This window comes from Lutjanus erythropterus, chromosome 2, assembly GCF_056507025.1.
Source record: "Lutjanus erythropterus isolate fLutEry1 chromosome 2, fLutEry1.hap2, whole genome shotgun sequence".
Classification (NCBI taxonomy): Eukaryota; Metazoa; Chordata; class Actinopteri; order Lutjaniformes; family Lutjanidae; genus Lutjanus; species Lutjanus erythropterus.
Genome location: NC_139318.1, coordinates 26,992,587 through 27,009,803, shown reverse-complemented (window position 1 = coordinate 27,009,803; position 17,217 = coordinate 26,992,587). Strand labels below are relative to the sequence as shown.

Here is a 17,217-nt window from a genome sequence, read left to right as displayed (position 1 = left end):
CCAAGATCAAGGGATCCGTAAAATCTTATAATCTGAACAGCAATTTAGATGTACTCTAAGCGCTGTAGGGTAACAAAGGATTGGAGCTAGGTTGTATTTGTGACTGTGGCCTTTTAAAACACTAACGGCTGCATTCTGTGAGCTGAGAGTATGAGAGGTAGAAGATAAGAATGGTGTCACTGTGTCACTTTCAATAATAATATTCAGCTGTAAGAAACACAAGTGCAGTAGCCTCTCCATCTTGTCAAAGCTAAAGACCACATTATAGCCTCAGGAGGCTATTTAAGTCTGGTGCCTGCTTAAAGGCTATTACATTACATGACGTTGATGAAGAAGCAGTTATGCTGAAGCTGTGGTCCTTGCATTTCTTAAGCAAATTTTCGCTATCTGCATGCTCCAGTCCCTTCTTTATATAATCCTCTTCTAAAAATAAGACGGGACCTAAAATTGTACCCTGTGGAATTCTACTGGTAATATGTACTGATGATGATGAGTTACCTGTGAGGTGATGAGGAAAATTCTTTTGGGGAGGAAGGAGTTGTAATATTAAACCTAGTGCCTCAAATGGTCATTTAAACTTATATGAACTACAGAATCAAAGGGAACACTTAGGTCTAAAAGAATTACACACACATCTGCTGCTACAGGAGTGCATTACTTATTTTGATCCAACAACTAAATGTGGTCAGGAGGCTCAACACAGCAATTCTGGCTGCCTGTAGCAGCAGACTCAGTGGGGTAACTTGCCTGAAACACTGCCTGCTGTACAGCTGCCCAGAACAACTCAGGATAGGTGTTGGCTGAGGGGTTGCCACTGATCAGGTTTGGCTGAGCCTAGATCCTCGACCCAGCCCAACTTCTCGATGTTACTAGGAACTGTTTAACCAGTCTCGCTGACTGATGCTCAAACATTTAGGGAATAGTTCTGATTATTTCAAGTGGGGTTGTATGAGGTATTTATCAATATTATGTATTAGCTACAATAGATGCTGATTGGTCAGGCCCAAGTTAGGAGAAGCAGGAAGCTAAACAATGAACTGCTGTGAACAGGGACAGCAACAAAAGTATTTTAGCCACCTAAAAAAGGTCCACGCAAAAAAATCAATATCACTTTGAGTGTATGCTATATTTAGAATACTGTCACCACTTTACCTTTCCTTCAGACAGCCTTGTTCGATGGGAAACCACTGCTATATAAGCCAAATGTCACTCTCTCCAAAGGAACCAAACTCCATAGTTGAAATCAGCCATTTTACCTTGCAGAGGTGTTGATGCACTTGAGTATCGCAATTACATTTTGTGATACCACATTGATTCACAAAAGCACTGTATCACAAGCAAAGATTTGTGGCAGTGGTTCATTTTGTGTTGTGTTTAAATTCAGATTTTATGCATACAGTAGTGTTTTTATGTTTACTATGACAGTTTTCCTAAAATTTGATTTAAAAAAGCAATATATCACCTTACTAATAGTATTGCTATGTATTGCAGTATACTTGACTATAACTCCTGTGCTGTGATACTTCTCACCAGATTCCTGCCAATACACAGCCCTAATTAACACTGATATTAATTTTGTTTTAGGTGGACCTTTTGTTGCTGACCCTGTCCCCAGCAGGTCATTGCTTAGTTTCCATGCTGGCACACCTCTATGCTTCGCCAAAGTGGGGTTGTGTCAACCAGCATCTACACTGACAATTGTAGTACTTCATACAACTCCATATAAAATAATCCAAAGTGTCACTTTAAAGCTATTCTGGTGCGCCACAATCCCTCCCGTTCTATATAACCACCCTAGTGCATCATCTGTTATCCTGCAAGCTGGGCCAAATGACACTACAACAGTCAGTAAACCTAAAAAAGCTCTATGTCTTGTCTCTGATCAACACTGCCGTAGACTTTACCATTCCTGGCCCTTTGCCTGCCCTCTGTTAAGGAGGCATAAAACTAAGACGAAACCTTCAGTTCAAAACATTTGGTTGTAAAACTAAGCTGCGCAGCATTTCTGGGCCGCACAGACTTGTTTGGCAATGATGTTCAAGAGCACAGTGCTAGTGCCAGATAATTTCTTTTTAACATCCATCTTACTGCCTTATTTATCAAGGCACTTTCAAGGTGGTGGCTAATGGATCAGCATCACTCTAGCAACTGTTTTCCTGCTTTTTATTCTTCATATACTGTTATTATTGTTCACAAAAGCCCTGGCATAATTGCAGGCTACACAGTATTACATTAGTGAATCTCAGTCATATCGCTACTCTCTTCCTCCAAATATTATTTCCTCTCCTAACACATCTAATATTAATAACCCTCCCTTGATTTTAAGAAATATCTTGGACTCAGCCTTGCACAGCCTCATGTAAGGAGCTTGCTTCCAAAATTGGACTTGTGTTATTAAGTGAAACTACACCGGACAGACCTCACAGAAACCTGGCTTAATGCCAGCGCTCACATGAAGACTTGAACATGAAATGTTGCTGGATATAAGGGTTTAGATGTGACAGGAAAAGTAAAGGACATGTATCTGTCTGCAGAGGTGTTCACTGTATAATTAGTTAACACTTTTCCAGAACATTGATCTTGCTCTGAAGATTAATACCAGGAGAGATACTCTCATTAATTCCACGTTGAATTTACCACCCCCTATGACAACTTATGGTCAACCTAACTTGGAAAAAATCCCTCAGTGGTGTGTACCAGATTCATACTCTTCTAATAAAATCACCTTCATTGCTGCCAATCATGCTCTGTACAAAACATTTAGAATCAAGAAATAGATCAAATCCCCGGTTTTCACCCTGTAACTTGCTGTAGCTGTTTGAAACAGAAAGATAAAATGATCTACAGCGAGAGCTCCTGGCACAAACACTGACTGGCAGAATTTTAGACAGCAGAAGAACAGCCTCATCATCTTTATATAGAAAGCTAAATCTGACAATTATCTACTCTGATTTTCAAGATGTCAATCTGTTATTTCATTTATTAAATTCTTAAAAATGTTCTAAGATTGGATTTAGTCCTTCACACTGCTCTCATCAGTAATTAATTGTAAAAAAAAAAAATCCAACTTATTATTAGGAGTGATATGGTTGAGACTTTTAATTAATGTTTCATCTGATTAAAAGATGCATTTGATGAGCTCACCTTTATGCCAAACTAACTATTCAACATCACCATCATTGCAGCTGACACAAATTCATTGTGAAGGAAGAAAGGCCAAGAGGGGCTGAGTATGCTGTACTAGCATTTCCCAGTCTTAGGGCTGCGGCCCAAGATGGTTCACAGACCTGTTTTTTTTGGGGTCACTGATTGGTGAAGTAAAATGCAAACCACTTTTCCTAAAACAGTGACAGGCAGTTTGAAATAAGAGATGGAAAGCTGTTGTCAGTATTGTCAGACCGTCATTGAAATTCAATACAGGGGACATGAACTTTAAAAATACTGACTCTGTGATCCTGCTCAGTCTGAAAAAATAGCACATTTAATGAATCACTGTCATGTTTTGTAGGATATTTTGCAATGTTCATTATGCAATAGTGCCACACATTTGAGCTGCATTTAAATGTTTTTGTTTTTTTATACTAGTTGACCAGTCTAAATTTAAATTTCTTTTTAATCTACTGGGAAATCTGTCACCAGGAACAACCCTAGTCACTAATGGATAAAACTAAAAACCAGCACAAAAATGGCAATCTGACTACTAATATAAGCCAAGATGTTCTGCATAGAATGGGGTGCGAACACTAACAAAAAGTAACATTTGCATTTTGGAACATAAAACAGCTAATGTAACAGACTAGTTAGCCCAGGCATGATGGGAAATGTGGGCCATCACTACAATATTTTAGTAAAAAAAAACTCATTTTGATCCACTCCTGCTTGCCCTGTTACAAGCTCAACACTTCCTGTATGTGTTTCAAATTAAAAGCACTGTAGCGTTTCAGTTAACATTGCAGGTTGGTTATTAGGTGGTGAGAAATATACACATTCCATATACATTTTAATTACTGGTTTGTTGTGGTCTTTATCAGTTCATATTAAGAATTAATAAAGCGTTGGCACAACAAATTATGCAAGTATAATTTTCCTTGGCTCAATAAAACAGATTTGAAACATAAATGCAGATGTTGTTTCTTAAGTTACACCAGAGTGACACCAATTTTCTCTTTTGGGTCTCCACCTGAAAAAGTTTAAGAACCCCTGTCTATGCTATTATAAAGATTTTGGTTAGAGTTTTACTATTTGAGTGTTTTCTATCTTCAATCTATCATCTGTAATCAGATGTCAGGACAGTTCAGCTATTTGCCCACACAGAGAATAAATTCAGAACCACTTATTGAGGTGTCTGAAATCTATATTCACACAATCATACAACCTACAATGTGATATTTCTTAGTCTTGAACCTAGTAACCGGAGCAGAGAGTATGATCACTCGGGGTGGAGTTACGTCTGGGCTGGTACAGCAGCCAGCAGACATACAGGCAGTAACAGCAGGGATGACAACAGCAGGGCCACTCGAATCACAGCATCCAGGGACAAGAAATAGGTTGTCAGTTCTCGTGGATGAATCTTAGCCCCAGACAGTAACTAACACATCTTGTTTTTTTTTTTATGTTTCACAGACATTCATTAGGTCCCTTTCAAAGTTGTGTTTGTTAGAATATCACCAAAACTACATTTATATTTCAAATTTTATGGCTGTCTTTATCTCTCTTCCTCCTCCTTTATTGGGAAGCTTTTTCTTGATATGCTGATGGTGGTGCTGTTGCCATATGTACTGTATTTAGAATTGTAAAGCGCTGTAGCCGATTTTGAAAACATCACTTCAGGGTTTGATGAAGATAGATGTAAATCTCATCCTGTCCCTGTGGAAAACTGTGCCGACTGCAAGGTCTAAAGATACTACGTGTTATTGTTGGTGACCACATCACTGTGTCCTCAAAAAGGAACCATGAGATGATAATCCCTGTGGTAATATCAGTATTCATTGTTTTCTGCTTGGATCTCTGTATATTAAAAAGTACCTGCATGTGTGTAACGAGCATACAACTTGAGCATCCGTAATTATTGTATTCACTGGGGATGCTACAGTGGACCCAGTGGGGCCAGGCAGGGCAACGTTCTCTCTTCATAAGTGCAGTGTGTTTATGCTAATGGACCATAGATCTAAATGACCTTCAATGGCCAAGAGCAAACTATACCATCTTTGAATTCTAGAAAGACTTCTGGGGATAATTTCAAATGACCTAAATAATTTTAAGTCACTGGGGGAACGGTAGATATTATGCCAGTGTACTTTTAAAAGCTGTAAGAGGCCAATTAATGTGTTTCTATCTCCATAATCTTTTGTAATGCAGAAAATACGCCAGAGAAAGAGGTGCATTAGCACTTATGGTGGCATAAGTTAGGGGCTTGAAATGGAAATTAGTCAGGGTGGGGATCAACCAGGGTCAAAAAAATTATTCCAGACGGGCGACAGAAAGAGAGACAACCTGCTAATGATTGTAAATAGTAGATGAGCTGCACACGAGCGCTGCTTGTTAGTGAAAAATCAACAAAAAAAGATCAAGGCCAGCAGAGAATGGTAGTACAGACCGTGGAAATGTGGGTCCAGGTAGAGGTGTCGTCACTGCTCATGCTGATGCTGACATTACACTGGTGGATCTGAGATGCACTGAGGCCCGAGGCTCTACATTCATCTTCTTCCTGCTCCCTTTTTAAACTTGCCAGCATTCGAAGCTCCTCCTCATCATCCCCATGCATTTGTAGACTACTAAGAAGGTGTAAACTGGAATCGCTGGAATCAACAGGCTTTAGTGTGTTGTCTTTTTCTTCTTCCTTTAAAACAATCACCCACAAAACAGAAATTATTTAATTGGAATTCATCTCCAATGACACTTGCACTTAAACCCCATCTACACCTGGTATTAAAATGGATCCAACTCGTCTTTGTGTTAGCCCCTGGTATTTTAAACGCACTCTCGTTATCCTTATTGAAATGGGATCTCTATCCTCCTGAGCGAAATCTACGCATGAATAATTTGAGGTGGCAGTAACAACTTTTGTGAGTTGTTGTGTTGGGAAAAACTTTGCGATACTCTTCGACAAATAGTAATAATTTGTCCCCATCTTGTACATTTGGCAAATGAAATACATAAAGTTCTTTGTTTCTTTGTATAAAAAACACTGTGTCAGTTTATGCTGGTGTATTTCTGTACCAGTGTGTAGACTACTCTGTGACTGGATAAATTATGTCTGCTAACAACAGATCGGCTGCACAGAGAGCAGCATACACCACTGCACACACAGGTCCTTCTTACTGTATAGCATTCATGTCCCACCTGTATTGCTTTCATCTTTTATGCAGTTCTGTTTTGGGGCTTTCATGGCACAGAATAGATTGGCAATCAGTAATTAGAGGCATTTCTCTTTCAGCCTTCTCGCTTGCTTGGTCTGTGAACAAAGTGACTAACAACCTATATTTTATATGAGCTAACTAAAATTATCACCTTGCAGTTGTATGCCTCAACCAAGCAGTCAAGTTACAGTTTACCTCAATCCATTCATCATCTGTTTGTCCAGACTTAGATAATATATGCAGTGAATACTTTGAATGAATTGAATAAAAGGTTTTAATTGTATTTTTTGGCATTATACATTGACATGTATGATTCCAATGAATAATTTCCAGTGAGAGACATGTTGTCTTCACCTAGAGACAATTTTAGGACTGAGAGAGAGCTGAACATTATTATGTCACAGTGAAGTTCACCTCTGACCTTTTGGATCTAAAATGTAATGTTATGTCATTTTATCCTATTAGATGTTTGTGTGAAATGATGTCATAATTAATGTGTGAATTTCTGAGGTATGGCCAAAAACATGTTTTGTGAGGTCACAGTGACCTTTGACCTCCAAAGCCTAACCAGTTCATCCTTGAGTCCAATTTGACATTTGAACCAAATTTGATGACATTTTGGAAAAGATGTTTTTGCTCTTCAGCTTCAGTTTTGCTGAGTTGATCTGACTAGTTGAAATCAACCCGTGTCAGACATGACAGATGGTTCATCCAGTCACTTGCCAGGGATTTTCTTGAAAGTGCCCGCCCTTTACCAAACAGCTTCTATGGACGGCTTCCCACATGGTTCCGTGAAGTAAACCATTTGCGTTTTTCCTTACCTGGATAACATGTTTGGATACAGATCACAATTTAATGCCAGGTTTTAGTGGAATCTGAGTCACAGTCACACAAACACACTCAGCTCACAAAGTTGATATGTTTTGTGCAACTAACAAAATACTGTCAATCTAAAAACAGCAGACAGTAGTCCCAGACAGAGCTCAAGGCAGTGCTGCACATAATTCATTGTTTTGACCCTCTGAGGAAATGTCTTGTAACAGTGGATCTATAAAGCACTATGCTAACTTGATTTGTGACGAAATGCAAGAAAGCCTGGTGTTGCCCTGGTGTCGAATCAATGGCAGTCAATAAACCAGGGCTGCAGGGAGGGAAACAAACTCCTTGTCATATTCCGCTGACAACCTTTCAGTCAAAGCCTTCTCTGCATGCTGCCTGCTGGAGTTGGCACAAATCGACAGTCAGGAGCTGCACTGATGAAGGATGCTGGGATATGTCTCAGCAGTGAGTTGTGTAAATGCAGAAAGTAACCGCCAAGTGACAGATCTGCCTTCAGGCCCTGTGATCTCTCCAGTTGACTATCCTCTGATCCTGGATCTTTTCAACCGGAGCTGCGGCCTACCTCAATTTGTAATAGACCATAGTGTGATCTATCTCAGCAGGGCTTTACGAACCTTTTCACAAGCCCTCCACAGCTGTCCAAATCAGCAGTGACCACGCATTATTATGGGCAAAGAGAGACAGCTTGACAGAATACCATCAGAGCTTTTAATAAGGCATACAATCGCCACAAGGCTTCCAAACCCACTCTGCTCATCCGCAGCTGAAGACGAATATAATTGTGTGTTAAAAAAAAAAAAAAAAAAAAAAAAAAAGTAAAAGTGTAAATTATAAGAATGGAACCAAGTCCATCTACTGAAGACGTGGGGTGCTGTCACTGTAAATAAACACCTTTCAGTGAAACTAACCAAGCTGCATGAATCAAATTTGAAAGAAGAGCATAAAAACAGTCAGTTTTTATTCTATTGTGATCTCCATCAACTCCTGACAAAAAGAAATATCTGTCTGATGTTTGGTGCTAGGCAAATCATGTACAGAGGATTTATTAAAGCTTTTTTTGTGGAAACAGTTGCCTACAGGGATTCTTGAGTGTGGCTAAGACTCAAGACTATAAAGTAAATTTGTGGGCCATAAAATGAAAACATGCGCTTGATCAGGCCTCTCTGTAGTTAATTCTCCTTGATTTTAAGACTATGAGCATCCCTTTTAATTTAACACAGTCATCTGATTAAATTATCATTTTTTTCTGAATGTTTTTGGTCTAAAGACTATATCTTTTCACCAAAACTTCAAATCAGAAGTGTGCTTGCTCTTTTCCTCAACAATGATGTAAATCTTGAAATCAAAAGGCATTAATGATGCAAAGTGATAAACCCAGCTTGCCATTGAAAATATAGGAGGTGTTTGTTGGAATGTCAAGGTTGTTTTTGTGGATATGTGTGACATCTACGTGATAAATAATGAGCATGTTTGCTGTGTGAGTGTTGACACAGGGAGAGGTTATCCAAATTGGCAATGTCTTTGTGGGGATATAATGCAGCATCAAACATTGGCATCTCACAGTGGAGGTAATTAGGGGTGGTGGCCAATCCACAGCTATTCATTTAATTATGTACTTTCAAATAATAGTCATTTTTATGCTCGTCTCTTTGTCACAAAAAACCTGTAAAGAACCATAGCACTCCGGATGGTGCCTGGTGTTTGTGTAAATTGCAGATATACTGTAAGCGTACCTTGTGCTGTATGGAGTCATGTAATTGGACTTCTTGCAGGAGTCTCCTTGAAAGTGATACACTGCTGTTCTTCACTACCTCTGATTGACATGGGCCACACTTGTGTCCCTGTCTGCTGGGAGTCACACTGGGTGAGAGGCAGCGTGTGGGGACAATCCCAGCTGGTTCAGTTCTCCCACTGGACTGAGACTGCACACTGGCGGTGGTAGGACTGAGCTTGTTTGGTGCTGTTTGGTCAACGTTCTGAGACTCAGTTTGGACTTCAAGCTGCACATCTATAGTTGTATTGAGAGACCTGGGAGTGGCAGGGTTGGACTCAACACTGGTTCTTTGATGCTGGAATGTGGTGTAGCTGTTATCCTGAAAGAAACACAGGGACTTAGTTGACAAATGTTGATTTAAAATGATTGGCACACAATAAAATTCAAAGATTTGAATCATCAGTTATGCTGTGTGCTTAGTTGACTGAGATTCTTTAAGTCGAGCAGTCGTTTTGTCAGTGTGTGTGCATTACAATAACAGGATAAATCAGGTAGAAGTTCACAAAAATGCACGGTGATAAAGTTTCAGTGAAGAATCATAAATATAGTTGTACATTAGCTGGCACACTTAATGAAAAAATACAATATGACAATATGCCCTTAACTGATGAGAGAAAGTGAAACTTGAGGTGCAGTGGTTGGTAAACAAGTTTTGAATGTTAGCACGTCATTGTATACAGAGAAATACAATTGCATGGCAGACTGTAAACTTTATAAACAGTCTCAAAATCACCACAAACCACAAAACTAACTGATGGAAGCAGAGAAGGCTGATAGAAATGCAGGGCAAGTGGTGCAGCAGCAAGACGCACTCTTTCACTTTCTCTGTATGTGTGGAAATCTCATAGTTTCACATCACAGATGACGAAGAAAGGTTTGAAACTAATTTTACTGGTAAAACATACTCATGAAGGCTGATGCAGGAGTTCAGCGTGGCACTGAACTGGAAAACAAACGGGCCGAATCATTGTACTGAACAGCCGAATCAGATTCAACTGATAAAATTCAGCCCTGGTAAAAAGGATGACTGGTCATGACCAAGAGTACATAGTGGACTGTTTCTAATGTTGCTGACGTCAGCTGAAAAACTTTGATGTTGTTTTTGCCCTTTAGATTGATGTGTGCTTAATGAAACATGATAATGAGATGGCAAACAGTCATTGGGATTGACCAGGTGTTGGTGGCTTAGCTTTAAATTAACCTCACTTATAAAAAGGCTAATGGCATTTCTCTTTAAGTCAGCTAATCTTTCCCACTTTCAGATCCAAAGTTAACACTCAATGATGTGGTTCAAAATTTGTCACCTACCAATCAGGTTACATAACACACTGTACATACAGGCACTGTACACGGTTCTCCCTCGACATCAAAGGACTACTCCACTGAAAATTAAAGTTCCGAATATCAAACACTCATCCCTGTAGGCTTAAAGATGCATGATTCAGATACATTTGTAACGTGCTCCTTTACTGAGGACTGCAGCTGGAGTAACAATGGATTCCAGTTGTGACCCAGTTTCACAGAAAAAAAAATACCCAAGGAAACTTTTCATATTCCTGCAGTAAAAAAGACTTCTGTCACCATCTACACACGTAAACCAAATGTCCATCCTTAGAATCAATGCAAGTGTAGGAGGTACATGCAGTAGAAGGCCAGCAGCCCACGAAAGCTGAGCAATTAGACATACTGGAGAAAACATGATCGCTTTGATACATACTGAGCGCATCTGTGGACAGAGAAAGTTTCTTTGGCCTTTTCTGATACATTTTCTTCCGCAGTGAAACTGGGTCGCGGTTGGAGTCCATTGTAACTGAATCAAAGCTGACCACAGTTGCCGTTGTCAAGCCTACAGGGGGTGAGTGTTTCATATTCAAAACATAGATTTTTGGTGGAGTGTTCCTTTAATGGTGTTTCTCTGCGCCATCAATAAATGATCACTTGATTTGATACCTTAGCTTGACAAATAGCTAACTCAAATTTGAGTTAATACTCGACCTTCAAAATGTTCACACCAGGATTATCAATTCTCCATGAAATACAGAGGAATACTTAATGCCAGCAAACCTACATTTTTTTAAGTTCATAATATACACATTGTCTCTCATGAATTAAACAGCTTGAAGCTTCCTTCAGAACTGAAAGACTCTCCATGTCTCTGTTTCTTACTTCTGCCATCTCTTTTTGAGGTGTTTTCTTTCATCTCTGAGCTTTGTTTTGGGGTGAAAGGTTATCATAAGCCCCTTGAGGTTTTTAGCTCATCTGCACCATATGTTATTTGTTTTCTCTTTCCATTGCACACTTTATCATTTTCCTAAGTGCAAGTGAATAAACAATGGACTGCATGTATTATTAAAAGGGCTTATGTGGGTGTGGTAGTCAGAATGTGGATTTGTAATGCATGTGCATAAGTGTGCGTGTGGCAGCCTGTGTTGAGGGCACATAGCTATGCGCTGTTTGGCTAGTATTTGAGTGTCATTGCAACAGCTTACTATACTACTGCATTCTTTCAGTTATTATTGCAATAAAATAATGCTATTACCCTGAATATGTAACATTGGTCTACTGTATCTCATACAATTCAGAGTAGTACATTGAATGTTCATTGCTTTGTTTTGCTTTTAATATTTCTCTATGTTTAAGAACAAACGTTAGCTCAAAAGAATTGCATGAACCTGATGCAACACCTTGAAAGATGATATTGCTCCAAGTTGAGAAATGAGCAACCTGCCACAAATGAATGAAAATCAAAATCAGGCCAACTTGTGTCAGAGGGCTACTAACCACATTCTGATTTATCATTATAGCCAGGGTGGCAGAACATGGTGGCTTACAAAAAAATTCTTACAGCACTCCAAAGCTTGGGCAATATATTAAAATCTGTCTCAAAACCTTTGTTGCGTGTTTTTCACTTTACAGTGTACATCGAATTAAAGGTCCAGTGTGTAAGATTTATGGGGATTTACTGGCAGAATATGGCAAAAATTGAATATGATATTCATAAGTATGTTTTTAAATGTGTATTATCATCTAATTTATTTATTTTCTTTTATTGTTTTGGTTTTCTTAAGTTACAATGTGCCATTTATATCTATAAAAGGCGTAGGTCCCATTTTCCATAGAGGCCACGATGTTTCCCTGGTTTGTTTCTGCAGTAGCCCAGAAAAGGCAGACCAAACACTGACTCAAGAAGGGCCTTTCACATTTTTCACAAGGTTCTCTTAAACGCTTAGAAGGGGAGGGTGAGACGAGATGTTTGCAATCTGCAAGCTCACTGCTAGATGCCACCAAGATGTGACATTCCTGTATTAAAAATGTCTAAAAATGCTAGACTTATATGATTGTATATGTATTTCCAACAACGGTCAAACCCAGATAAATCCATAATTTATTTATGGTAACTTTGTGTTCCCTGCTGTGTAATAGTTGCTACAACTTCCAGGAAAACATGGAAAGTCAGAAAGGAGGGCGGCAAAGTTTTATAATGCAGTTACAATGCCATTTTCATCATGAGTAAACCTATTTTATGTACATATCACTGGGGTTTAACTTTATGAGGGGCACAGAGGCTATGACCATATTTTTAACAGTTTTATTACTTCTTCAGGAACACTCATAGCCTACAAACAACATAAGCCTTTTGCTGTATCACTATACTGAACTGCAATGAGTGGAAACCTCGGATCAGTTGATACCTGTTAGCAGCAAGATGCCCCCCTTCCCCATTGGGGTCTTTCACAAACCCTCCAGAAAACTGCAGTGCTTGAAACTAAGACACAACGATTAGAAGTAAAAGTGGAAGTGGATGGACTGCGTGGGAGTGATACCACTTTACCTCAGCACAATGGAGAATAAGAGAATGCTAACACATGCCTAACTAAGACCAAAAAGACTATTAAGAAAAAGGAGGGCTGTCTGTGTGGAAATAAATTTGCAACTAGTGTTGCTCTTGGTTCCTATTGGCTCTTGGTGCAAAGCCTAAGAATAAATCACTTCCCTGTGACATGGTGAGACAAATGACAGTCAGAGCCCCTTACCCTAAGACTTGAGATGCTACTGGCTGGCCTGCACTACCATCCAGGCAGAGCACCTCAACAACCTTTGTGCTTAGTTATGGACAGCTGCAAAAGGAAGAGTTAGCACTACCTTCCCAACAATCAGCTTGAATGTGATTTGTGCTCCCTGGATCTCTGTCTCATCCTCAAACAGCAGGGTAAAGACTACGAGTAATGCTGAAAGCAAAATGCTATAGGAAACACTAACAGCTGGACCTTAAACTCTGATTGTGGACAACTTCGCTTTTAAAGATGAAAAAGGCATAAGCAATATGAACAGTAAAACATTCAGTTTTCCCAAAGATCTGTTCTCTAACAAAATAGAAAGAATCCAACATATTCTGTCTGCACACCCAACTGTGAAAAACATAGTGCACATAGAGAGTAATGGCGGTGAAAGTACTGATTTATTGAACACATTCAACTCCTTGAATATTGAGGTGTTGATCAGTGGCCCACCAATGCCAGTCAGAAGAGTCCAGAGACTGCTAGCACTAAACATGTGGTTTTTAACTGCATGTACCCTCCATACAGTGCAGTATATTGACAATTTTTAGTTCTTTCTGGGACACCTCTTTACACCAGATGGAATTGGTCTCAACAAGTCAGGAGTAAAAGCATTTATCTCAAATCCATTTTACTTCCTGTGTCACCCATCTGCTCCCCTGCCAAGGACACGATACAAGAGGAATCAAAACAAGACAGGACATAACACCACACAACAGATACCTCAGAGGAGAGCAGCCATCTCAGCCTGATGAAATGGCCTGACCAAATGAAAGAGTTGGCCACTGCTGGGACCAAACTTACCCTTCATTCCTTACCCCCACTATACTCCAATTTTTCCCTCCCATTACTGGCCAGTTAGAACAACTGGTTTTGCACAAAATGCAGTAAGCTCTTACTGATATCAATTAGATCCAGGCTACAAGAACGATGGCACTCACAAATGTTCCCAGGACAAACTGGGACCCAGTATGCCAGCAGTTTCCTCTATTCTTGTCTTGATAGGTAACAGCATGGTGCACCTTCCTCAGTCATCAAGTCTGGCTAATCTGTTACCAGTTTCTTGATTTTTCACCTGTCTCAATCTGTCTGTCTGCTCACCACAAAAGAAAAGTTTCTGGTTTCATTTTTTATCATTTCTTTTTGATGGTTTTTATTAGCCTCTGTTTCAAATGCAAAACAAAACCAAAAGAAAAAAGACAGAAACAAACTCTTTAACACTTCTGTGATTATGTCAACGCTAACAAACAAATATTGGTTGCCATGCTGATAATGAACCTGTTAATCACATCATGCTCAGTCATGCTCCTTCCACAGGTTCTACAAAGTTAGCTCTGCTGAATATTCAATTTCTTACCAACACGTCCTTTTTAATTAATGGTCTCACCACCACCTATAATCTGCAATTCATGCATTTAACCAAAACCTGGTGAGATAATACTGGCACTGCACCACTTCTCATTGAGTCAGCCCTTCCAAACTTTAATTTTATGATCGCTTTATCTGACAGGAAAGGTGGTGGTGCTGTTGCTATATTTAGGGTCTTATTTCAGTGCAAGCAGTAATCACGTTGTGATGTTGCCTCCATTGAATGGCTTTGCACTGTGTTGAAAGACACACCAAAAATCCTGCTGTTAACGATTTACAGCCCTTCAAGGTCCTTGGATTTTGTTGACAACTTCACTGACCTGCTTTCTGTTATCTTTTGTCAGGGACAACAGTGAAATCCTTTTATGGAGGCTATGTCTTTGTCAATAAGCTTAACATCAGATTCTGTTGACTCCCTCTTTGATAATTTCTGAAAGTTATTGACGCTATTGCACCTAGAAAGGTACAAGCCATCTTTAGTGAGCAGAAAGCACCATGGAGAGACACCCCAGCTGTCACAAGTCAGAAAAAAGAATGCAGGAAAGTTGAGCTCAAACAGAGAAAAACAAATCTTCAGATTCACTAAATCATCTTTAAAGAGAGACTATTTAAAATTAACAAATAACTTCAGCAAAATATGCCTTCTTCTCTATTTTCATCAACAGGAATATCAACAATCCTCTTACCTCATTTACTACTGTTATTGGGACTTGTTCTTGCTGTCTTGTTGGAATTTCTCTCAGTAAGTTTAATGAGTGTGCATATTTTTAGTGGATCAAGACAAGGTCAATATCTACTATATGGTTGGACCGTATATAGTCTAAGTATTATTTATTCTTAACGGGACAAATCATCCCCATACACATACATACATATTTTCCCCCTGGCCTGCAGTGCTATTTGTCCATCTAGATTTTTTTGGTGAGAGTTGCAGTTGTGGACATATTGGCCATACAGATGTCTGCCTTCTATCCAATAATAATTGGAAAGACAGCAGTTCCATAGATTCTGAAGCAGTTCCAGTAAATTCTAATGCAGAAAGAAATACTTCCTACAAAAAAAGTGCTTTCAACAAGGTCAGTGGATTATAGGAACCAGGTAACCGGGTCATTATTTTTGGAAAGAGACACTGGTTTTAAGTTTTTCAAATGTATTTTTTGGTGCTTTGAGCACCACAAGCCGAGTGTCATTTAGTCCTATTATATTGGACAGAAGGCAGACATTACTACAGTCAATATCTCCAAAACTCTGCAACTCACACCAAAAATATATACATGGATAAATAGCACTACAGGCCAGAGGGAACATATGTATTTTTGATTTGGGGATGACCTGTCCCATTGAACTGTGCTGAAGCACCACATCACATGTTGTGAATAAGCTACATTTGAGTCAAAAAATGCAAACTGCAGCTGCAAGAACAGGATGTTTGATTTGAAAGAACTTATTCTAATAATAACTATTTTAATTATCTATTAATTCTTCCTGCTCTTTCATCAATTTCTATCTGCGGATGCCTCTCGTTTTTCTATGACTAACTCTGAGTGTTTTGTCAAAGTGACTGTTATCTGGGGTACTTTAACGGTGCCCTCTGCCTTGCACCACTTGGTGTACGGAGAGCTGTTTTCTCTCCTGCTCTGCTGTATGCTGGACTATTACAGTGTGTAACCATCGTCTCTGCTTCTCACAGCCGTAAATTTTATGTAGTTTTCCAGTTTCTCGAGAAATGGGGGGGTAGACTAAAAGTCTTAAGTCCTGCTTCAGTATGAGCAAAGGATAAACTCAGCAGCCATAGCCATAGAGAAATGCTCATATACCAGGGGCTCGGATTTCTCAACCCGAGAACCAAAGAGAAATTTGGTGTCTCCTCTAAACCCAAACCCAAACTTACAAAAATAGCCTACAGATAGAATTGTGATGATATTTACATTTATAGACTGATAAAGAACACAACAAACCATGATTTTAAAATGTATATGAAATAGATTTATTTCATTATAAAAGTATATCATGGAAAGAAGAGAATCTGGACTTAGCTAATGTACTGAACTAATGTTTGCAATGCAAAAGCCAATGGTGAAACTCCAGTAATCAACCAAACAATGGCCAAAGTTCATCAATCAGTCAGCCACACTTGATTGACTTTGACAATCAAAACTGTGACAGACTTTTGTGTTTAAAGGGCCAGCCACTGCTTGGCTGCAGTCCAGCCATAAAATGGCCATCTGGCCATAAATGTCAAACAGTGGAACCAGACCACGGCTGCTACTGCACAGAAATAATTTGGTTAGACTGTCAACAAACGTCTCCTGACCTTCCCTGCCACAGTTCCTGTTATCGAGGAAACAAATCTTTATCGTTGTTTTGTTTTGTCATCTGTAATTAACAATTTTCCTGATGCCAATAAAAGCAATTTCAATCCCTTTTTGAACAAAACTCCTCTGTTCGTTCTTCAAAGCTGATTATCTGATCAATAGTATTGTTAAGTGATATTTATATTGCCACACAGACAGAGTTGATTTGGTTTGAAGTCCAACGGAGCAAGCTGCTGCTGATGCACAGGAAAACACTGAAATGTTATATTTATACCCACAGTGTCCCGTTACTTTTAAATAGGTATGTGTTTCTCTTGTTGGCAATGGAACTAAGACAGGTGGTTAAACTATTTTAGTAAGCCAGCAATAGTCTGGTAAAAAACAGCGAAACTGAACAGTTGAGATAAATAGTGAAAAAAAATGAAATTGCCATGTTGAGTTTTCTTGTCAACAAACAAGAGTTCTGTTTAAAATAGTGTTCACTGATTAAAACACCATGTATA

General features: G+C 39.1%; 1 protein-coding gene across 1 annotated transcript in view; it reads right to left on the bottom strand.

The window, feature by feature from the left end:
• Window positions 1-17,217, bottom strand: part of cfap20dc (CFAP20 domain containing) — a 41,108-nt gene that overhangs the window by 8,388 nt on the left and 15,503 nt on the right. Inside the window, exons 8-9 of the mRNA XM_084745094.1 lie at window positions 8,933-9,292; window positions 5,597-5,839 (exon numbers count right to left, since the gene is read on the bottom strand). Of these exons, the coding sequence (XP_084601220.1) occupies window positions 5,597-5,839; window positions 8,933-9,292 (603 nt within the window). The remainder of the gene's footprint in view (window positions 1-5,596; window positions 5,840-8,932; window positions 9,293-17,217) is intronic.